General features: G+C 50.6%; 1 protein-coding gene across 12 annotated transcripts in view; it reads right to left on the reverse strand.

The window, feature by feature from the left end:
* Positions 1–24691, reverse strand: part of TTC7B (tetratricopeptide repeat domain 7B) — a 246416-nt gene that overhangs the window by 24051 nt on the left and 197674 nt on the right. For all 12 annotated transcript variants that reach the window (XM_044774202.2, XM_070514194.1, XM_070514196.1 and 9 more), the window contains 2 exons: positions 24045–24185; positions 9544–9746 (listed from right to left, as the gene is read on the reverse strand). In XM_044774202.2, coding sequence (XP_044630137.1) covers positions 9544–9746; positions 24045–24185 — 344 coding nt within the window. The remainder of the gene's footprint in view (positions 1–9543; positions 9747–24044; positions 24186–24691) is intronic.

Raw genomic sequence — 24691 nt, forward strand, 5'->3', positions numbered from 1 at the left:
CGATGCTGTCTGGGTGGGAGCGTTTCTCAGGAGGGGTTGGCAGGAAGAAGGGCCATAGGCCACATGGGAGTCACCGGGAGGTACAGCAGAAGTCCAAGATTCCCAGGGGACTGTCCTTTTGTTCCAAGGGGACACACATGCTCAAGAACCAGAAAATATTTTAAGCTAAAAGTATTCAGTTTCAAAAGGATGTGAGGACACAGCTTTCATCATAAAAACCCTTTCATTTACCTGGTTCTTCCCACAAATAATTTCTAGTATCTCCCCCTACTCAAATATCCTCTGCACTGGGTTCGGCCCTCCTGATCCAGCTTTGGCAGGCTCACTCTGCGAGTGTTATTGCTCCTGCTGTCATCTCCTCCCGAAAGATGGGGGCAGGCACTATGCAAACCCAGTTAGAGCACGGTGGCCCCCCCGGTCACCCCACAGGAGCCCACCCTCTCAGCTGGATGTGAAAGCAGAGAAGATGCCTTCGTGCTGTGGAAAGAGGGGAGCTGCTTTACTCTGGGTCTAGGGTAGGGGTAGGGGGCAAAAGAAGAGTTTCCTTCAGTCTGAGACCAAGATCAGAGGAAGGTCATGCTCTGGATGGGACAGCAGGCTCACACTCTATGGGGGGAACCATGTAAGAAGGGCCAAGGATGTGCCCTGAGTCACCACCAAGGGACGAGGGAGTGTTCTTGGGGAGAGATGACTGGGGGGTGACTAACAGAACACTGTTCCACAGGAGTCTCTGGTCTAAGGATGGTGACCACTATGCTCCCCAAATGGGGTACGGGATCTGACAAGGAAGAATGTGCTTGGGGACAACAGGACAGAGGGTCTGAACTTGAGAGGGGTGGCCACTGCCCCCACCCAGGGCCCTTCAGCAGAGGGCTGCCCCTCTAGCCTTCTGCCATGTTCAGCCCCTGGAGCAAATGCTGCGGGCCAGCCTGGAGACTCAGCTGTGCCAAGCACACTTGACAGGAGTCCTGCCTTATAGCCCAACACATCCTCTCTGAAATTTGGCCTGTAATATGCTGAGATCCTGCTGCACTGGAAGGTTCCATGAATTAGCCCTGACCTGGCCTCTGGGTATCATGTGAAACCGTGTGGCTGCATCCTCCAGTCCCACCTCGGCATCATTTCCTGTACTCGTGGTCGGAAGGGACTTTGCGCCAAGGCCACACCAACAAACACCAAAAGGCCTCTGAACAAAGAAACAGTTATCTTGACTGTTCAAAAACAGCATGTTTCGACGATATCTGCTCAAAATCTATTCAAGGGCAACAGTATCCAGTGCTTTGGGGGGCATGATCTGTAAAAGGGGAATAATGTCACCTCTCAAGTTCAAGTTCACTTGTAGTTGCTGTTCTCCCTCTCTCTCCCCCATGCCCCACCACTGGTCCACACAGGCAAGTGTGTCACCTCCGGCATGGCGCCTTCCCCACGGAGCAGGATCCACGGACAAAGAACCCCGTGTTGGTCCGACAAGGGCTTCAAGAGAGGGAAGTCAAGGGTGGAGGGCCCCTCTGGAGTGGTGGGTGGGTGGGTGCGTGAGGGTCAAGAAAGGCTTCTCAGAGGTAGTGACATCTGGCTGGGCTCCATGACATGTTCTGCCCTTTCTGCCGCGGAGGCCAATCTACAGTACCTGACCAGCGCCTGCCCTCAGGTCCAGGGCCCACCCCGCCCTGGCCATGCGGAGGGCCCGTCTACCACAGCAGTCCAGCTTGCTCTCCCGTCTGAGCCCAGCCAGAAGACACGCTCATGGTCTCTACCTGACAAGTCATGCCCGCCGGGGCCTCTACCCATTCCTCTTCCTTTTAATCTTAATCACCTGGGCTACATCTGGATAGAAACAGCGAGAAAGTCATACTTAAAAGCAAAAGTACTGTGCTTTTGGCCAACCATGTGCCATGTTATATTCCTACTGCAGCTCCTCCAAATGCTGAAATCCGGTCCTGCTAGTTCAGAAGGAAAGCCACACCCATGGCCAGCTTGTTGGGAAAGGAGACGCCTCACTCACTGTCAAACAGAGGCAGAGGGGCTTCTACCACAGGTGTGACTCAAATGACAGAGAATGACGGCAACGCTCACAGCTGGTGTTTATGGAGCATCGTGCAGCCTGTATTAACTCATTTAACCCACACAATAACACCACAGGGGGGTACTATTATCTTCCCCATTTTACACTGAGAAAATGGAAGTACAGAAAGATTAAGGAATTTATCTCTGGCCATACAGACAGTAAGTGACAAAGTGGGACTCGAACTCAGGCAGGCCAGCTCAGCGCCATGCTCTTAACCTCTATGCTATCCTATCATTCAAGCTGTAGACTCCTAAATGACTCGACTAACGTCCAATCTTAGTATCTTCCAGTCCTGGTTCTGCTCCTCACTTGCCATGTGACCTGGGGCAGGTCACCAAGAGTAGTTTGCCATCAGTAAAAAAGAAATTCTCCATCTCACTGCATCCTGGGAGAACAAACCCATCAGATACGGCATACGAGGTTTTAAAATTCTGTGTAGAGGTTGAGGTTGTATTCACACCGAGTATCGAGTCTTGAAATGGCCTCAAGCTCTCAAAGGAGCTAAAACACAGCGTGCCATTAAGGGAAGGGAGAGAAGGTGGAAGGAGGAACAAAGACCTAACCTCCAGTAGGACGCACTCCTGCTTCCTCTGCACTGTTAGTTTGAATCCCAATTACAGCAAGTAAAGATATTAGAGAAATTAAGGCCTGTACACTTTTCAAAGAGTACTATCAACAAGCACTCAGATGCATGGAAAGGGTGGACATCTAAATATTTCTTAAGTCTTCCTTCAAAGGAGAAAATCGTTCTCCTTTATTTTAAAGGCATTTTTTTTAAGCCTGAAAGTAAATCAAATGCAATTAATAGATGAAAGAGCCTCCTCACTAGACTACGGTAAAATGTTGATCCCTGTCAATCATTCTAGGTACGGAAAGAAAATCGATACTTTGGATGAAAGAGATCCATTTCTAAAGATCAGCATTTGAAAGCGGAAGGGTATCTCGATTCTATTTCATCAGCTTAATTGTACCTGGGTGTTATCCAGAGTAACAGAAGGGATCAAGCCTCCTGACTGGTTTCTCCAAGGCAAAACGGGAGATGTCCTGATGTGAAACCCTGCCCAGCCATGGCCCCAGCTCCCCCTTAGAAGATGGTGGATCAGTCAGACAGACACAGGCTGCCAGTCTCTGGAGCGAACCTGAAAAGTTTATCAACTTCATGCTGCGTCTCTCCTCCAACAGAGACACAAATTGGAAAACATGCTTCTAACTAAAAAAATATGAGACATAAGCAATTTCCCCCAAATCTCATTAAACAGATGGACACTTGAAAAGATGGGAGAGAAAAATACCAGCGTTTCATAATTTAGCAGTGCAAGCTGTCTCAGGCAAGCCAGAGCTCACCTCTTCCCCTTGATTTAAACCCTCTCTGCCATCCTTCTGGCTTGTCACCCATAATGGGATGAAGGATTTTCCCACAGTAAACAAGCATGTAAGCTGAAGACAGTTTAAAGGAAGCTCTGACTTCAGGCCCCTCTTTGAACTTCAGAAGAGCCTTCTCAGAACAATGTCGTTAGTCAGCCTTGCTGTGACCAATACTTCTGGATCAACCTTTCGAGCTGTGAAAACAACTTAGAATGTAGTAACAATCCACAAGCACATCCCACCACACTGCGCACTTGACGTCCTCCTTTGAAACCCACCACCAGCGTGGCGGGCCTTCAGATAGTTCATAATAAAACGCACTTTGCAAACAGCTCAGCCATTCTCTCTGCCGGTCTTTCCTACTAAAGTACCTCCTCAGAACAGACCCACAACACCCCTTCTGAAGTTTTTACACTGAATGCCACTCCAGATTTCTGATGTTTCGGAAAACATAACATCATGGAGAAAGCCTCAAAGACAGCCTGTGCATGAAACCTTTAGCCTGAAGCCATCATGATGAACTTGAGGGTTTCCATGTCTTACTGTTCATCCACATGTCTTACCGTTCATCCACAGAAGACAAACAAGCACTTCAGGACCCAGCCTGCCCCAAACAAAAAGCTTATTCTATTTTAGATTGACCCCTTACGGTAACCTGAACACTGTCTTTCCACTGAGCAGAAAGCCCTGCCAGCCTCAGTGGCGTATCCCATCTACCCTAGGACCCACCATCTGGGGCCCCCAGTGGAGGCAGGCAGGCCTCAGCCACACTCCTTGGGCGGATCACCTGGGCCTGACCCATTGCCTCTCTTCCTAATCATCTTCCTCTTCTCTGGGGAGCTCCACCAATGGTCTTTTCCACTACTTCCTCTGGAGGAGAGAGTGAAACTTACCCCCTCCCCAGCCTTCTAGCCACCCTCCTTTGAATGACTTACGGCTTTCTGTCCCTTTCCAGGCCCCCAGCCTTGTCCTGGGAGCTTCAACATTCAAGACGATGGCCCCTTAGTGCTTTTAATCTCTATTTTCTCATCTTTCAGCATCAGCTCTGAAATGCCCGTGTCTCTGTTATACCAGATTCATCTTAGCTGAAGGCCCGCCTCTCAGGTTGAACAACAGTTCTCCTTCCATGCTCACCGGTGCCCCTCACCCCAGGCTGTCCCCTTCCCATGCTTCTCTGGGCCAGTCCCTCTCCAGCTCAAAGTCCTCTTCAAAGCTGCCTTGGACACGTCCGCCTCCTTCTCTCCATATGCTGTCCACTCCACTCTGGAAAGCCCTGGGCGACCCCACCATCTGCTTCTGTTCCACACGTTTTCTCAACCTGTCAAGTGGTTGGAGGAAGACCTGGGCACCCTGCTAATATGCTCGAGGATAAATTTATCTCTCAGTAACACTTTTCCCCTCCTAGCCTTATCAACTCCTCTCTACACAACCTTCTTGGCTCCCTTCCACGTTCATCTCTCTCCTGAAAGCTCTTGTGTCTTTCCTACCCTCCAATCTCACACATTGCCCTCAAAAGCGCAGGCTGACACTATCAGAGGGCGAGCAGATATTCCTGTGCCGGTAATTCTGTCCTTGGCTACCCTGAGTCTCCGTGTCTGTCCTTGGTCTGGGTACTATGGCCCAGGGATGCTGTTCCTCTGGCCTCAGTCCACTGTGAGCCCTATCTTTCTCCTCTCCCCTTACTCTAGATCTCAGAATTACTGGTTGGGAAAATGTTGCTCGACGTTGTGTTAATTCATTTTGGGTACTGGGAGCTACAGGCTTTTTAACATAGCATGCAAATATATGTAAATTTATACACTTATGCAAAAATGGTATGAAAATATGCCTTTAGATTTTCTGGAAAAAGTCTATCAGTCTATGAATTCCTCCCCTTGTCAACAACATTACTTTGTAATTCCTCATCCCTGTAGCCCACTGCTCCCTTCCTATCTGCCCACACTCAGCTCTCTGCCTCCCTTGGTATGCGCTAACTCATTATTAATATTAAACACATGATTTCTCTTCTCCCTTCTCTCTATATGTGAACTTAAACCCATATAGGAAGGCTATAAATATTAGAAAATTATCAATTTTCATTGGGGTTTACTTTACATTTCTCTTGTCAAATCTGACCTTCTATTAACTTTAATGAACACCATTTGCCTCCAAGTCATTATTGCTTTTTAACAATATTAATGTGTTTGCATTTCTGCTTAAACTGTACCTCTCCTCCAAGCTGGGTCAGGTGATCTGGCACATGCTGCCACTAACAACCCAGAGAAGTTAACAAATAATCATTCTTCACGGAACAATCACAAGCTTCTGACTGTTGACAGTTCTCTGCAGTCACCAGCAGCCACCTGGTCTCTACCTGTAACAGACAATGTGGCTTCCTTCCTTCAAACACTAATTCGAAGAGATATATGCACCCCTATGTTCATTGCAGCATTATTTACAAAAGCTAAGATATGGAAATAACCCAAGCATCCATTGACGGATGAATGAATAAAGATGTGGTGTATATATACAACAGAATATTACTCAGCCATAAAAAAGAAATGAAATCTTGCCATTTGTGACAACATGGATGGGCCTACAGGGTGTTATGCTAAGTGAAATAAGTCAGAGAAAGACAAATACCATATGATTTCACTTATATGTGAAATCTAAAAAATGAAACAAATAAAACAAAACAGAAACAAACTCATAGATATAAAGAACAAACTGGTGGTTGCCGAAGGGGAGGGGGGTGAAGAGATGGGCAAAATAGGTGAAGGGGATTAAGAGGGACAAAATTCCAGTTACAAAATCAATAAGTCACAAGGATATAATGTACAGCATAGGGACTATAGTCAATAAGACTGTAATAACCATATGGTGACAGATGGTTACCAGACTTATCATGGTGATCATTTCACAATGTATGTAAATGTCAGATGACTATGTTGTACACCTGAAACTAAGAGATTATTGTATGTGAACTACACTTCAGTGAAAAAAACAAAAAACAAACAACTCCCCCCAAATGTCCCTACGGCTCCTCTCCTTTCTCTCTGAGCATTAGTGCTGACGCAGACACACTTTCCATCCTCTGGATTTTTCTATGACCACAATCTGCCTGCAACCGGTTCCTTCCCTTGGAACCTCTTGGAAGCCCCTGGCCCTTCCCTGGGACTCGACCTGGTAAAAAGATAGCTTCTGATCTCCTGCTGACCCTGTCCTCTTAATTAAGGGACTTATAAACCAGGCTGGTTTCCATGAGGGTAGAGGCAGGAGCTTTTGTGACCCAATGAGAGATTTCAGTTCTTGTGTTTAACTTGTGTCTGGTGTTAATATTATCCCTATTTATTCAGCTGAAGACACTGAGGCACAAAGAGGGTGAGTAACTTGCCCAAGATCTCAAAGCTAGTGAGTGACAGAACTGGGATTCTAGTCCAGGCAAGTGTGGCCTGGAGACTCCTCCTTAGCCCACGAATATATGCAAAGGCCATTCCTTTCCCTTCCTCTGCCCACAGTCATAGCATCCCAGCTTCCCCACACAGCTTGGGGAGGGAGGCAGAGAAGGCAGGGCTGTGATGTTCCCGGGCTGGAGGGCCTGGGGTTCCAGGGCTTCCTACGCATGGTCACCAGGAAGTCCAGCGGCACCACTGGAGGGGAACCTCCCTCGGTTGCAGTGGGGGGCCCGCCAGCTGTGGCTGGGCTGTGGGGGCAGCCTGGGAGAACACAGGCCAGCGTGCATCATTTACAAGGTTGCCCAGAAGGAACCACCTAAGCCGCCCTTCGAGAGTCACACCCATCACATTCTCGGACTGCGAGACTCGAAACTCCTCAAAATCTGGAGGCTTGTTGGCCTCAACCTGCATCCACTCTGGACAGTTTTTGAATATATCAGGATGTGCTGAGAAAAGTCTTAAGAGTTTATTATTATTACTGTTTCCTACTGGTGAGATCTCCAAAGCAGCTAATGTCTCCGAGCCAGAGAAGGCTCCGTCGCTGCCCATGGACCAACAGGCCAGGCCAGTCCATCACCCGGGCCCTTGCTCACCAACTCTCCTGTGCTGCGCCCACTGACGCTCCTTTCAGAAAGGACAGCCCCTGGCATTTGTCAGTGAGTTCAGTGTCTTGACAAGCTCCAGAGGTGAAACAGAAACTTCCCCCGTGAGATTCTCCTATTTGATCTTTTGTCTCATGTGTTCCCCTCGGGGATGAATAAGAAATACTGCTCTGAATAATTCATAGGCCCTGAGGTAGAAACACACTGCCTTTTTAAATAAAAAGGCTGAGTACACGGCGTGGAAATACCTCTTCTGTGATGCTCTAGCAAAAGCACAGAGGTCTCGAAAGCTCTTTATAAATTCCTCTGACAAGAGTGAGACAAAATGAAAAGCCATGTCATATTTTTAATCAAACAGACTAATGTTTGGATAATACGTAAAATTATTTATAAAGCTGTATCAAGCCACAAAATGCTCAACAAAGGGAGAAAAAATTAAAAGTAGCTGTAATTATTATAAGGTTATTTTTAAAACTGAAAACGATTGTCTTCAGTTTTCTATTTAATGAGCACCTACTAGGGGCCAGGAACCCCGCCAGGCTTGTTATGTGAATCACCTCATTTAGTTTCATGAATGAACTGGGTAAGCGACAGCCCAATTACAGAAGCACCAAGGTTCCTGGAGGGTAAGCGACAGCCTGCAGTTTCCCAGGAGCAAGGACGGGGGTGGAGTTTGAGCCCAGATCTGACCCGGAAGCACATGCTCTTCCACGGTGCTAATGCTCGGGGGCTCGGCATGCCTCTGTTGGAAACCAGCAGTCACCGCTCAGCCCCTTCTGCATTTGGCAGTGTCACTAGGAGAAACGGCCAGAGAACGAAGGCTTTGGAATCCTTCGGAGAATATTTTACTTATTAGTTACAAAACCATATCCTCTCAGCACTGGACGGAAACTCACAATCTATCTAGTTGAACATTTTCATTTTACGGAAAGGAAATTGAGTACAGAGGGCTGACGGGCTTCCCCAAAGTCAAAGAGCGAGCGAGCGACACTGCTGGGGCCAGAACTGTCCTCAGACTCTCTGTCCAGTGCTCCGTCTCCCATACCACACAGCACTGATTACGGATGCTGGGCTCCCAAGGGCTGCTGACATGAAGGGCACCTCAGCTTCACGACAAGGCTTTTCTTTCCTGTGGTTCGTTAAATCAGAGACGTCCTACCACAAGAACGAAACAAAAATTCAGAACTAAGCCTGACATGTAGGCCCAGAGAAAACAGTGTGGCTTTTCACCAGCTCCTCGGGCCTTGCTGACTTCTGAGTTTCAATTCAGACTCTTACAGGAAGGTAACAGCAGACCGGCGACTTTGTGGGGCAGCTGTGCTCAATGTATCTTCCTAACAGAGGGAACCCTCCAGAGTGGCCAGTCCGTCCCCCGACCTAATGGAAACCGAGGTAGTCGGGCGGCCCACTCCAGGCAGGGGAGGGAGGGGGGACAGCAGGGCAGCCCCCGGCTTCTGACCTGGGCATCACAAGAGGGACGTGTGCATTTTTGGAGAGCCCCACAGCTGTGTGCAGTGTGGAAACTGGGGTGACTTACCTGAGTCCTCTCGGTTCCTCGCCTCCTCTGATAGGACGCCCCTACTGGCCAGTGGCCTTGGTGACAAGCTAGAGTCTCCAGTTCCCTCAACGTGAGAAGCCCCCCAGGTTTTTAAAGTGCTCTGGCTTCTGTACTGACGTCTCCCTGGGGTGTGGGCACCTCCAAGATGGCTGCTACAAGCAGCACAGAAAAAGATGACAATGTCAGTGCCAGGGCCACAAGAATGTCTTTATTAAGCCCAGAGCCACAGGATGGCTTGGACTACTGGCCAGGAGGCCATTGACTCAAACTCTCCCCTCAGAGTGAACAGCACCACCGGGTACGGCTGTTCAGGCTGTGCACTGCCAAGTCCCAGAGGCTCCATTTGCACAAACTACAACAGGAACGGTGCCTGCTGGCTTTGTGCAACGTGGCAGCCTGGCAAGCTAACTGCATCTGGCCTTTGGAGCCAGAAGAGGGTTTGAGGGTCATGAGCCACCTCCTGCTTCCAAGGGGAGCTCCAGTCTAAGAGTGGGGGTCCCAGCCAGCTCTCGGACTCACCAGTCGCTGCATGCTCTTCACGTGGGTGGGGCTGATGGATAAGGCTTCTTCATACCACCGCCGGGCTTCATCGACGTTTCCTCGGAGCTCGGCAACCTGGCCACGCATGTACAAGACGTTGTGGGACATCGGGAAGAGGTTGGCAGCTTCCTGGGTGCAGGCTGTGGCTTCTGCAGGCTTCCCAATGCCAATGTAGACTTCAGCTGTGGGGAGGAGAGCAGAGGCAGATGCTTTCCTGGTTCCCTGCCCTTCAGAGGCCTCGAACGGCTGTGACTCTGGTTGGGACAATTACCTTCCCCCCGTGGAAGTCTGGCGGGGACCCACCTGGAATACGCGGGGCCCAGGGCCAGACAATCCCCCAGCACAAGTGGAAACAGCTGCCAACTGACAGGCCTTCCCGCCATCACACAGGGAATCGAGCCACTGGTACTGTGGGGCCTTGGAGGGGACACATGTCACCACCAATGAGAGGGGAGTGAGGCCTACCTGGGCCCTGCCCCGCCAGAGGACATGCCCTCAGGGTCCCCTAGAGCACCCTGCTATCTGGGACACCTGCCCTCAGCTCTGACAACCACAGAGAAAGGGCTGGAAGGAGCCCAAGGACAAGCAAACCAGAGGTGCACAGCCCTCACAGGGCAACGGCTCTGCCCTCCAGCTCTTCTCCTGATGCCACCAAGTGTGACAAGGGCAGCAGGCTGTGGCTTATGTGTTTATGGGCATGAAATAAAATGGCTGCTCTATCGGATGCTGCCCTCCGACCAGGGAAAGTCACCGCACCCGGGAGACTATTAACCGTATGACATCGACAAAGCCCTTTGAAAGTACAAACTGTCACTTTCCAAAAGAGCAGAAAAGTGACCTTTATTCCAATCTCAGGCCCCAGCTCTCTCTCACGGAGAGTCCCAAACTGCTCGGCAGCCCTGGCCCCTGAAAGAGCCCGTCACGCGTGTGTGAGTGCTGCCTGTCTGTCTCTGGGGCACGCTCAGTGTGCTCTTCTCCTGAGCGCTGTGGTCACCGCACCATCTGTCCAGAGCTGGGCCTGCACCTTCAAGCATGTCCCACTCCTCGGCCGCCTCTGTCAAGACTGCTGGCCAGGGTCCTAGGCAGGTGGCTGCTGCGCTCTGGGCCCACTGCCCCTTCTCTGACCTCTGGGGCAGCCCCGTCCCCATCTGTTCCTGCCTTGACCACTGGCCTCCTCCCCTGGTGGTCAAAGACGTTTGCGCCTACATCGCCAAGTGACGTATGTATTAATATATCGTGTATAACATAATGCACACAAAGACAGAAATGGCAGAAGAACACGATACAAAAGGAAAGTTTTACTGTTTTCCTCGCACTCCTCACCAGTTGTCTCCTGGAGACAGGGCCTCCTCCGGCCCCTTACTTCCTGCCGTCTGTCCCACCTGAGGCACAGCTCTGGCCGGTCATCCTCCCCACCGGAAACCACTCCTTCCTCAGGGCCTTCCATTCTGTTCACCCTCCCCCCTCAGTCTTCTCTCAACAGTCTCCCAGGGAGCCTCCCTGAGCCCCTACTCCACACTGCGGCCCCTCCCACTCGGCGGACCCAGCTCCTTTCCCTGCTGGCTTCTCCTCCCTAAAACCCACTGACAGCTTTATCTCGTTTGTCTCATGTACTGTCTGTGTCCGCTCTAGAATGCAAGCCACAAGCAGAGGGCAGGGATTGTGTTTGTGCGTCCACTTCTGCGTCCCCCAGTGATGAGAATAGTGCCTGGCACACAGTGAGAGCTCAGGAAATAGGTGCTGAATGAATGAATGAATGACAACAGTAACAACAGCAGCAGCTAACATTCATTAAACGTGTGCTTTGTGCCAGGAAGTGCTCTCATTTCTCCTCTTATCTGCACGGTGATTTGATCCCCATTGTACAGCTGAGGAAACTGAGGCACAGAGAGGGTGGAACAATTTGTCCAAGGTCCCAGCGCAAGTCAGCGGCAAAGCCTGGCCTGGATTCTGTGCTTGCAGCCTCTAGAGGGAACAGCGTCTCCCCTGCCCCCAAATCACCCAGATACCCCTGCCTGGCATTCAGAGCCCTTGGGGACCAGCTCCACTGTCCTTACTAACCTGAGCTCCTACTGCTTCCTGTGCCCCTGGGCTGTGCCCCGGTAAGCCACTGTGGTTTGCACACACGCTTTTGTTTATTCTCTTTTATTTTCTCACCCTCAGCCCCCTTCAAGGCCTAGCTCGATCGCTGCCATGCCTGGAAGCCATCTCTGACCCTTCAGCAGAAAGGGGAGCCAGCCTCTGCGCCTCGCTGATGGCTGCGTCCTACATGTGTTTTTGTGAGGGGCCCTGGGTCTGCTCCTGGACTGCAAGCTCTGCCGTGGATCCACCTTTCTATCTCCCCACCTGCAGCTTCATACGCAGAGACTGGAAAAGGCGGACGCGAATCACACAGTTGCGGTCAGTGTTAGTGCTGCTGACTTTTTGACCCCATCAGCCTGGATGGCCCCTGTCCTCAGCACCCTCACTTCCCTGGGGATCACACGCACACGAACAACTGACTCCTCAGGCCAAGAGAAAGCAGGCCTTGCCCATCACAGACACTCTGCCCCTCCCGTCTGTCAGAACTCTCCTAACAGGGAGCACAGAGATGCTGGGCTGGCCCAAGGGGCTCCGAGGAGAGGCCCAGCACCTCTCAGACACGGAACCTTGGGCACTTCAGCACAACCACTGAGCCCTAAGGGGGCAATGCTGCACCGCGTCTGTCCCATGTCCTCCAGAGACTCAGCTCACAAGGTACTTCCTGAGCTTCTACTACACCCGGGGACCCTACAAGGACAGAGATGACATGGACCTGACCTTTGGTTTGAGCCCAGGTAAAAGCCGGCCCCTCCTGGGAAATGAACAAGCTCCTAGGGACACCATGGGGCTGTCTGATGTCTTTCAGTAACGCAATTCTCTCCAAGCTCTCTCGCCAGCAAGAGTCGGATGTGTGCCCACTGCGGTTTTAGGTTGCCTGAGCATGGCGGTAGCTCAGGAGAGCTGTACAGAACGTTCCTCTCACTGTACACTTGGCTCCTGACTTGCTTCCATTTTGAGGGTGAGTTTATGCACATTTCCAAGATCCCCAGGGCCCAGAGCTGTCTGTGGTGGGTGAGACGCACTGGGCCTCTCCCATCTAGATCGCTATGGAAAAAGGCCAACTTGGGAGAGGGGACTGAATGCTTCCAGAATTTCTATAACAAGACTCAAAGAGGGGCACAATGCACGTGTAAGCCCTGTTCCAGGGGGTTCCTCCGTGAGACCGAATGTGAGACCCAGCGTCTTACTGACCACTGTGTCTTCATTAGCCACAGGTCTGATGCAACTTTTCCCTTCACATGATGAGAAAATGGAAGACAGACTGAGCTGAGTCATGATCACGAAGGTGGGAGAAAGAATCCAGCCGCCAGGGACCTCTTTTCAGTGCCATAGAAGGTGTAGGAAGGAACCTATGCCACTATAAGGCCTGTGCTCCTGAGGCAGATGGGCAGACAAACGCACAGCCTAGGCTGCTCCTGAATCTGTCCTCTTTAAGTTCAGATGGAAAGACACAGGGCACAATGTGCTGTGGTGCTTTTCAAACCATTTTCCCCAGTGGAACGTCTTTTTCCCACAGAGATCTTAAGAGTGGGCAGCTTGCTTCTCTCTTGCTTTGGTCTCCTCTCTGGCCTCTGGGGTACTGCTGCGGACCCCAGGGCTCTAGGGTACCCAGTTTGTGAGCCGCAGTGTCATGAGAACATGGAGGTCCTTGTGTGTGGCCTTGGGCAAGGCGGTCGACTTCTCTGGGCCTGTTCCCTTGTCGGATAGGGGACACATCTGAAGCTGGCCCACATCTCTCCTAGGCAGTATAAGGAAAAACCAAGAGCGTGGAAACCTGGAGCCCAGAGGGAGCTGAAAATGGGGAGGACCATGCTTAGTCGAGCCTCATCCCCTTCGAGACTGCAGTGTGAGGAAATTACGGCACAAAGAGGTAAAGGGCTCGTTGGAGCACCGCAGCTCTATCTGGCTGACTCAGTGTATTTGGGGGTGCAGGTATAGACCTTCCGTTTCACCCTGGCTCCCTGGAGACAGTGGCTTAGAACAGCCATTCCCCCTTTTTGAGGACACTGCATCTTAATGTGGCCCAAAGTCTTAGGCTCCAAGAATGAAACCTCAGTGGTGGGATTTCCAGCATCAATCAAGTCCTTGGGATGGGGTGGGAGGAGGAAGAGGAAAGGATTGCCGAGGCTTCCCAGCATCCCTGAAATCCCCAGAGCGGGCCTCCTCGCCTGGCACACAGCTGGTCCCCTAGAATCCAACAAGGCCACGTGGTATTTACTGTAAGCCTGCACTGCTGGGAAGGCTTCCTTCCTGGGAGTCCACAGCTCAAACGGACCACTGTCTCCCCAGAAGAGGGTTTCACAAACGTCCACCCCGATCCACAGGGCTGCAGCCCCTCCCCTAGCACCTTCTAGAACCTCTGCCAGCCCCTTGATATATTGTTTTTGCTAGGGGACCCTCCAATCTTTGCTTCTTGTTTCTGTCAGGGGCCCATGAGCTACAGCCACACACCTGGCCCCTCCTCCAGGTCCCATCTGATTGACGCGTTTGGGAGAAGGACTGGGCTTGCTCGCCCTGGCCCCTCGGGGCTCTCTCTGTCCAGTGCCTTGTGCCTTGGATGCTCACACAGGCATGTCATTGGGCTCTGCCCCTGCAAAGGGGAGGCCAGCACTCGGGATGGGTGAACTCAGCTCAGCTGTGATGCACTGGGGAGCCCGATGGAGACCTGAAGTCAAGCCGTGTTGTCCGATCCGGCCTCCCTAGGAACAAAGCTGGGGGTGTGATCTCCGTGTGCCTCCCCTATTCCTTAGTTGGTTCAGAGCTCAGGAGGTCAAGAGAGGAGTATTGTTCACACTTCCCTAAAGCCTCCCAACCGTGATCAGCATCGTCTTTTCCCACAAAACCGTGAACAACTCCCAGCCTCAGTCATCTCGGCATCCCTTAGCACAGGCTCTAGCACTTAGTAGGTGCTCAAGGAAAGGTCGTAGGTTAATGAATGCTGAATGAGGGTCAGAAGAGGGCACGGGTCAGGGAAGAAAGTCAAAGGCCAGAGAAGCAACAGTGCATGAAGTTTCCCCAACCCTTTCACCAGAGGCTAAATTCAAGTTAAAAAAATAAATTAACAAAGGGCCTCGTGAGCTTATTAAGGGAGATAAGAGCTTGTACGGAGGAACAGCAACACGAGGGAAACTGGGCTGGGCGCTTAACGGCGATCAGCTCCCAGCGAGAACCACGTCCGAGCTGCAGGGCGGGCTCTGAGAGGCCCCTCTCTGAAGAGGGGCAGAGATTCTCTCCTGGTTGCTGGCAGCTGACAGCCTCTAACCAAAGGTAGGGGGCTGCTCAGGGTGGCGGACACTCCCGGCCTGGTTCTGAGAGCTCACACTAAGCTCCGACTGCCCTCCCTGGAATCCCTTGGTTGGCCCTTGTTACCGGGTCACTATGAAAGATGTCGGAAATCGATCCCCCTCTGCTTGCTCACCTCCGATGGCTCCCTGCTGGAGGTGACTGTAACCCGAATGTTTCGCTTGGCATCCAACCTCAGGGCCCGGCTACCTTTCCAACTCCCTGCCTGGTGTTCACTTCACCATCTTAGCTCCACACCTCTGCCGTGCTGTTCTCCCTGCCCAAAAGGACTTTCCTGAAATGCTATCTGTTGAAGACCCACCAGTCCTCACTCCAGGCTCCACCAAACCCCACCTGCACATGACTTCCCCAGACGCCCCAGGTGAGCCATCTCCCCAGCGCCCTGTGTGCACTCTGGAAATCCCTCACCCCTGTCTGCCTGTCCTACAGTGACTGCGTTTGTGCCAACTTTCCCACTAGATGCCACGCTCCTGCATGGCCAGGATCAAGTCTGCTCCACCTATGCATTGCCCTGTGCCCCTAACTTGCCTTGCAGAGACAGCTTTCTGAAATCTTCGCTGAAGCAAACTAAAGATGTGATCTGAAAGGGCTGAGCGATGCTGTGAAAGCCTGAGGACTATCTCTTCCTCAAGGTGAAGTGGTATCTTGATTGGGAGACCTGGTGCTGGATGCACCCACAATCCAGCAAAGGTCCAGTTTCCTTACTCATTCATTCATTCTTCTAACACTTGTCAGGCACCTGCTTCATGTCAGCTGCAAGGTTGAGAACTGGCTCACAAAGTGCCTGCTCTGGGCTCAGTGTTGTGCAGGTTGTGCACTGTGCAAAAACACTGGACAGAGTGGGGCTGAAATCTAGCCTGGACTCCACTGGAAGGCTGTGTGCATGGCATAAGGCTGCGTCTGCCCCGAGGAACCCAAGGAAGCCCTTTTCCTCTCGCAAAGGTGCCTTCAGCTAGCCAAGCCTGTTCCATGGGGGTTAGTCTATCCCGAGGGGACAGCTTTTGTGAAACTCACAAAGAAGCAGTATATGTTAGAGGCAGCCCAAGGACTGTACCTAGTGTGGGTGCTGTCAGATCTTCTGTTCCACCTGAGGTCTGGCAGAGAGGGATGTGCACCATGAGCTACTCCCCAGCCTTGCAGGAAGCTAGGCCTGCACACTCCCTGAACTCTCAAAACCATTTCCTCAACTCCAAATCCTGCTCCCCTAAAGGAGAAGTGACTTGTGCTTGGAAAAACAAACCTTAGCAACTTGGTTCTGGGACAGCCCCTGCCGAGAGGGGCAGGAGTCCCCAGGGGGAACGCAGGCGTCTGCCAGGAGCCGCAGGTGCTCCCTGAGCTCTCGCCTCGCCTATCTTTGTGGATTCGCTCTTTCATACAGAAATCAGCACGAGGGCCCAAGAGGAAAGGGGTCAGTGTCCTGACGAGTCTGCTTCCAAGACAGCAAGGTCCAGGGGAGGCCTCATCCTTATCAGCTCTCACTGGAATTGTTCTTTACTTTTTTTGCTTTGGGGATGCCAGGAAGTGAAGGGAGGCAGGGATTTTGTTTTCATGCACCGGTCCTGCCCTGAGCTTCTCTGGGCCAGGCCCCAAGCTGAGGCCTATAGTTCCCAAGATGAACACAGCTCTGGTCCTGTCCTCGCTGATGGCCCCGCCAAATGCCTTCGTCAGGGTCTTGGCTGCACGACTGACATTTTTTTCTGAGTTCGTGAATGGCTGTGTCAATCTGTCAAGAGTGATCCCTTCCCCAGGGGTTGGCGGGCTGGCGAGACCAGCTCCTCACCCCCTGGCATAGCTGTGATACACTCTATCCCTCCCAGCCTTGGCCCAGCTGTTCTCCTGACTCCTCAATCCTTCCCCCCACTCCCCCCACCTTTGGTTGACCTTGACTCATCATTCAAAGAGAAAATAGAAGCAAACCAAGCTGACCATGAGCCTCTTCTCACCAACAAACCCACAAGCCTGCTGTTGTCCTCTGTCCCCATCCCTTTGCCCCCCTTCTGCTATAACTGAGGGCCAATTGCTCTGCCTGTGCCCTGGACCCCATCACTTTCTTGCCTTCTCAAGGACTTCATACCTTCATGCATCCTCTCTCTCTTCTGGATGATGAGGGTCTCAATCTTGACTTGATCATCCCCATCAGCAATCAACATGCTTCCATGGCAGCCATTTTTAACCCCTCTTCCTTGACCCCACATTCCCCTCCAACTATCCCTCCAGTCCCCACTCCGCTCCACAGGGGTTCTTCCTGCAAGGACTGTGCAGCCTCTGCCCCACCTCCTCACTTGCCATAGGCTCTGCAGCCCGTGCCAGAGGGCTCCATCTCTACCCCACCACTAAAACTCGTCTTGTCACCAACAACTTCTGTATGCCAAATCCAACACAGGCTTTTATCTCCATCTTACTCAGTCTCTCAGCAGCATTTCCTACCAGCCATATCCTCCTTAAAAAGTTATTTTAATAGTTATTAAGTGCTTGCTACCTGCTGAGCACTCTCCATGCATTATCTTTCGTAATTGTCACAACTGTCCTCATTTTGCAGCGGAGAAGACCAGGGCTCGAGGGATTAGGAATAACTTGTCCAGCTCACACTGCTAGACCATGGTGGGGCCAGAAATTCAGTTAGACTGAGTCTAGAACCCCTGTTCTTGACTGTCCCGCACAGGCTCCTTCGTAAACCCCTTTGGCTGCCATGACACCCCCTCTCCTGGTTTTCCTCTGGCCTTGCTGACCACTCCCTTTCCGTTTCTTGGGCTTTTCCTCTCCTCCCCAAATTTTACTTTTTTTTTTTTTAAGTATGCATTTTTGGTGAGGAAGATTGGCCCTGAGCTAACATCTGTCTTCCTCTTTTTTTTTTTTCTCCCCAAAGCCCCAGCACATAGTTGTATATCCTAGTTGTAGGTCATTCTAGCTCTTCTACGTGAGCTGCTGCCAAAGCACAGCCTGAGGAGCAATGTGTAGGTCCTCGGCCAGGATCTGAGCCGGTGAACCCTGGGCTGCTGAAGCGGAGTACATGAACTTAACCACTTGGCCACGGGGCCAGCCCCTCCTCCCCAAATTTTAAATGTGAGGAGCTCAGGTCTCCGTCTTGGCCCTTTTCCCTTATCCATCAACATTCTCTTCCTAGGCCTTCTCATCACCCCTCTTGGCTTTAAATCTCCCAGATTTATGTTTGTAGCTCAGACCTGAAGCATAGGCTTGAATATCCAGCTGCCTGCTGGCATCTTCACTTGACTATCCACAGGGACCTGACGCTTCCAAGTTCAGACAGGACTCTGGTTTCTCTTCCTCCCTGACCCCCACACTGCAGTTCCTCCCCCAGGCTTCCATCGAGTCACTCACTGACTCCAGTGCCAGGCACAGGTTTCTCCCTTTTCCTTCATCCCCACATCTTACTCATCAACAAGGCCTATCCCTTCTACCTGGAAAAGCATCTCAGGTACCCACTTCTCTCTACCTGCACCAATGCCACCTGAGACCAAGCTGTCTCCTCTCCAGTGGACCAAGGCTCCTCACTTTCCCGTTCCCTTTCCGCTGCCTTCCACTCCATTCTCTACCTTTAGTGAAAGTGGCCTTTTCATAACCTCCATCTGATCCTTTCACTCTCCTGCTTGAAGTCCTCAATAGCTTTTCAATGCTTTTAGGATTGAGCTAAAAGATCTTAACCTGGCTACCAGGGGCCTGGCATGATCCTGCCTCACCTCGGGCCACTTCATTACTTTCTCTTTAGGCTTCAAGCGCCAGGGGCCCTGCCACTTCTCTAACACTGTGAGCTCAGGCTGCCTGCAGGCCTTCCCATGTGCTGTCCTAGCCTCCCCCCGTCATCCTGACCAGCTGCTAATCACTCCTCAGGCCTCTGCTCCTGGGTGCTCAGGCCTCTCGCTCCCCAGATGGGGAAGACCTCTGCTGCCAGCTCTCACAGGAGCCCACGCTGCTCCTTCATGGCACTCGGCACAATGGGAATAAGTGTTTCCGTAACTGTTTTGTTTTGCATCTGTAAATTCACTGAAGGCAGGGACTGTGTCTATCTTCAAAACCACTGCACTCCAGAACCTTGCTCCGACTGTGGCACATCAACAGATGCTCAAAAACACGGGGTTCAACTGAGGGCCCACCCCAGGTTGGAGCTGGGGTTCTGGGGCCACACTGGCTGCGTTTATTCTGGCTTCTCCACTTATTAGGCAGGTAACTTTAGACAAGTGACTTGACAGCTGTGTCTCAGTTTCTTCATCTCTGAAATGGGTGAATAGGGTATTTATACCTCATAAGGCTATTATGGGGACTAAACAAGTTAAGACATACAAAGTCCTGGGAAGACCATGAGACACACACACACAGTGCTGGATAAACACCAGCTGCCTGCATGCTGTAGACTATTAATCAAAACTCCCCAGGGCAGGAGAAGGGGCCGGTCTGGCGGGGTGACCGATCCAGACTGGCAGTGCGTCTGGGCAGGCCTGACCCCTGGTACTGCGCATTCCCTCCCGCAGCGCTCCCTGTGCAGTGACCCACACACCACCTGTCTGGGAGCTGTCTTCATCCTGTCATGGTGACTGTGCCACAGGATTACCCCTCAACCCGGGTGAGGCAGCCTCCCGGAGGCTGGGAGGAGCCTGGAAAGGGGAAGGGCAGATGGGCCAGGGCCAAGGAACTTGTGAGAGAGTCACAGCTTTAAATTCCCAGCAGAAATCAGAAAATCTGATCTTGCACATCTAAGAATAGCCGTTGGTTTCGACTGTGAGAGGTGCCAAAGTGGAAGCTATAATTATTAGTAAGTAACAAGCAGAAATTAACCATCTACCGCAAAGTCATTTTTAGCTGCCATCCCAATGTGGAAATTGAAAGATGGGCACCAAGAAGCTGCATGGCTTGGGAAAGGCTCTGGTTCAACTCTGAATTATTGTGAATGTATGAATTTCCAATGGCCTTGTTCCATTTAGAATGCAACAAGGTCTGCATTCTAAAGAGAAGTTGTATGGCTCCCAGGGAGATACACCTTGAAGTGCAATAAACATGAAATGCTCTAATTCAGCTCTCCTGACTCCTCCCCCAGGAAGACAGCAGAGGCACTTACTTCCATCTAGACTGGGTTTCCCTCTTGCAACACCGAGGAGAGAATCCCTTCTGACCTTCTGTATAAGTTGGTGTACATATCAATGGCACTGGAAGATACTTGGAACTTTTAGGAAAGGAGACCATAAAAGTGGGTAGTTGCTTCCTAAATATCATGTGAAGCCCAGATGCCTTAAAGAAACGACTGATAAATGTATTTACGAAAAAAATGGCAAAAACAAAAAAAGACGAACATAGAGTAAATCTTAAAAGTTCTCATCACAAGAAAAAGAAATTTGTAACTATGCATGATGATGGATTTAAAAACTAGACTTATTGTGGTGATCATTTCACAATACACACAAATATTGAATTATGTTGTATACCTGAAACAATATAATGTATGTCAATTATATCTCAAGAAAAAAGACAAAAAACAGACAAAATAAAAATGAAGGAAAATATTTACAACACATATCACAGACACTAGGCAAATTTCTTTGACACACAATGAATGCTTACAAATCAAAAAAGAGCAGCTCAGTATCTAAGAAGATAAATGGACTGAAGCCATGAACGGACAAGTGAAATACTACTTTGCACCTATCAGATGGGCAAAGATCTAGAAGTCTAACAATTCACTGTGTTGGCAAGAACGTGAGGAAACGGGCATTCACGCATTGTTGACTGGAACCTAAATGGGTACAATTCTATGGAAGGCAATGTGACAAAATTGGTAAAGATCAAAGATTTCATACCCTTGGACCCATTAATTCACTTTTAGGAGTTTATCTTACAGATACAGAACAATATATAGAAGGGTACTTATTGACACATAGTCAGTAAGAGCAAAATACTGGAAATAATCTAAATGGTAATCAATGACACACTGGTTAAATTTGGTAAATTCATACAATGGATTTATTCTATGCAGCCCATCCTGAGTGTGCTGAGAAGCAAGACTCTCCAATATGTGTGACATCTCTGGAGGGCGCAGACTGCTGACCACAGTTGCCCGTGGGTGTGAGGGACTGAGGCTCAGAGACAGGAGGGAGCCTTTTCACGCTGCGTCTTTTGTATCTTTTCAATTGTGTACCACATGCATGCATTATTTATTTATAAATAATTTAAATAAAATTGTCACATAGGTCCAACAAACCAAAGACTAAAACACGAACAACCCATGCCGGTTGGCCACCAGATGTCCTGGTGAAGAGCCTGAGGCGCTGGAGTCAGAGGTGTCCAGGACAGGAGGAGGAGGTACAGAGGGAAGGGGGCACCCAGGGAGCAGGTCCCACCCCACAGGAAGAGAGGGACCCTGCATGATCAAGCATCCCTGGTCTTTCTGGGTCTGTCCTCCTCACTAGGCCTTTGGGCCATTCCCTCACAGAGCAGCTCGACATTCAGGTGTCCTATTCATGATCTCTTTGCCATTCAAATGGACATCCAGGTGGCCTGGGGACTCTCTCATACAATAGGCTGGAAATCTGATGTTGTCTCAGAGTGACCTTACCTGCAGGCCTCAAATCTTGGACCACCTCCACCGTGGGCTCCCATCACAAGCTCCCACTACACTCAGCTCACCAGAAAAAACAGCCAAGAAAAAGGAGACCCACAAATGCCACAGACACACCTCGGGTGTTAGGCCTTGATCCAGCTAGTTTGCTCTAAAGCTTGCAAAATTTGCAGAATCTGGCAGTCTCGCTAGAGCTGATGATGGACGCAGATGTCACCTAGTTTCCATAAGTTGTCAAAAATGTAGGTCACTTTCATTTTGCCTCTTAGAGCGGTACAGAGCAGTACAGCTCAAACCACATAATCCACTTATAGTTCAGTGGAAGCTGTTTTCTGAATTCCTTCTGAATTTACCTCTTCAAAGACTACGTGAATATATGATACGATTCTAAATCTTTACTCAAACCAAGTCATGGCTTTGAAAGAGCCATATGGCACGAATCCTATGAAGATTCTAGTTTACTCCGTTCATTCATATGACATAAGCACTGTGCACATTCTGCCCAGAGTCTATAAGGCAGGTACGGCGTTCACTTTCCATAGTTCAAGTCCACCACTTGTAAAATGTTAAAAGCCCCACATGTTAACTAGCAATGAGAGTTTTACTCTGTCCTGTAGGCTCTGGCAATGAGAGATGGATGTTACACGATTATGCAAAAGTTCAAGGACAGCTCCAAACTGAATCTTAGCTACTGACTTGTTCAGTGTCTAATAAGCAGCTATAAAATTTCCTTCCAAGAGCGATGGCAGGCCACGCAAAGAGGAAGAAAGTCCTTGGATAACTGAGTGAGAGGCAGCGAGCCACCAGGTGAAGCTGTCCTGGAACTTAGTGACCCTCACTCAGGTCATCAACTTTTCCAAGAAACAAGCAAGAGACACAATGCTTGTGAGGCCAAGGGAGCCAGATCCAGTCTAGAAGGGTCACCTTCAGCCCTTCTGTTGTTTTCAGATCTTTGCCCTTCAAAAACTCAACTTTACGCCCAATTTGAAAGACAACTCTGGCCGACAGTGGCCCTGCAGGTTGAGCCAGTCTCTCCTGGCCTGGACACTGAAGCGTACTCCTCTTTTTGCTCTCTGCAGTCACTGCTCATGATGGCGACTGAATCGGACAGGTGCCAGGTCCTGGCCTGGGGCCTGGACTTTTCTGCAAGAGAGCTGAGGAGGAAGGCATTATTGCCGCTCCCCTGCCCTCTGAGTCTGCTCGTCTAGGACCCAGTGAGGGGCCGAATGCTGGCAAGCGTCTGCGCAGGAAGAACAATCAGCACATTCATGAATCATCCCCCTTTTGTACTTCTGCTTAGAAGAATATAATTTGTTAATTTACGGTGGTTGTTATGGCTCAATTAAAGATGCCAACACAGAAAAGGCTGGCTGAGCTTGGCTCCGTGACATGCCAAAGCCAGGTAAATCCAACCGTGTTTTCATATCCAAAGGTCCGCCAATGGTTTCAAACAAGGTTGAACATCATACAATTAACCTTGGCGACAAAGGAGTAAACAGATGGACAATGGTGGATAACAAGCACTTTCCCCAGCCAGATCTGGGCTTTTCCCGCGCACCCTGAGAGTCAAGCCTAGGAAGGCCCAGTCAGGGTCTTGCAGATCAAGTGCAAGACCCTACCCTTTATATAGAAATACAAACATCAAAGTAAATCAACAGCATCATTTGCCCGGAGTCTCTGTTGAGTGGGGTTCTCATCACTAAAATGCCTGCATGCTGGATTTATTTTTGGGAATTCCAGTTATGCAGAAACAGCCACGTGAAGCTGGGGGAGGGGCAGTCATACCTGCTTCCCGGGCTAGTTTCCAGTTCAGCAGCTGCTGCTACCGGGCTCCCTCTCTGTGGATTACCAGAGTGCCATCAGAGAGGGGAGTGGGGACATCAAAAACACAGCCCCTTCCCTGGTTTTGTTAAAGACATCTGTGTCATCGATACATCCGTCCCCTCTCCCAGGGACTCCAAGACTTCACTGCCAGGACATGCCAGGCACTGTGCTCGTCAACCGTAGGAAACAGGTGTAATAACCCCACTGTAGAGATGAGGAAACTGAGGCTGAGAGGTGAAGCTATTAACTCAAGTCCACACAGCTGGTAAGTAGTAGAGCTGGGACTCCACTCCAAGTCTGCAAGACTTCCAGACTCCCGGGTCTAGGACACCATGCTATGCTGTCTCCCACAAAGAAGTCTGGGGCACGGCCCTCTGGTGCCTGCAGCACAAATGCTGCACCCAACACAGCAAGCTCCCCGAGATCCTCAAAGTCCACTTCAGAAAGTCTTTCCTGGACACCTGCTCTGTGCCAGGCTCTGGGTCAGGGTACTGAGGCAGGGGAGGGATGGGGAGATGCAGAGTAACTCACGGTTCCTACAAAGTAGTAACATTTGGTGTGTGACTGCAAAAGCCTTGATTTCTCCTGAGGAGAGGTTGTGGGCTAAACAGGCAAGTGCCCACAGGATCTACAGCCTCTGGCACAGCGGCAGGTGGTGGGTGGGGGTCGGTGGGGTAGAAGGTCCCCAGTGGGAGCAGAGTAGTACCTGCATGGAGCCAGATCTGCGCCAGTGTCATCCACGGGTGTAGCGGGCCCTGCTTGGGGGCACTGCTCTGTAGAGACGAGGCCACTTCCGACAGGGCCTGCTCCACTCTTGAGGCTGCTACTGACGTGGCGTGGATAGAGCCTGTGAGAAGTTTTTGAGAAGATGGCATCAGAAGTGAAAGGAGAGACCCAACCAACCACCCACCCACACCCAACTCACTTCCCCAGACACAGACAAGAGCGTGAGACATATACACACCCCTTTTCCCATGATGCTTCTAAGTTTTATTGTCCCTAAAGAAATACAGACAATCATTATGGCCTGGAACCTTCGTGTCCATCCCTTGCTTTAGCTGATCCTTTACTCAACAACCAGGGCACATGCTACCCTAGGTGCTTCCTCCAGGAGCTCGGTCAAGTTCAGTGCGAGTGTTGGGGGCAGGAGAGGAGTACAACGTGTCCACAACCGTGATATACACATTGAAACAGGGCATCAATGAAGTCTACCAAGGGAAGTTACAAAGCACCCCCATCAGAGCCTAAACTAGAAACATCTGGGGGGTGGGGGAGAAATCACACTCGCCTCCTGGGGTGGTATTTGGAGTACATGGAGGCCATTCTCCAGACAAACCCAGCAACTTCCCACTT

The sequence above is a fragment of the Equus asinus genome, chromosome 7 (genome assembly GCF_041296235.1).
Source record: "Equus asinus isolate D_3611 breed Donkey chromosome 7, EquAss-T2T_v2, whole genome shotgun sequence".
Classification (NCBI taxonomy): domain Eukaryota; kingdom Metazoa; phylum Chordata; class Mammalia; order Perissodactyla; family Equidae; genus Equus; species Equus asinus.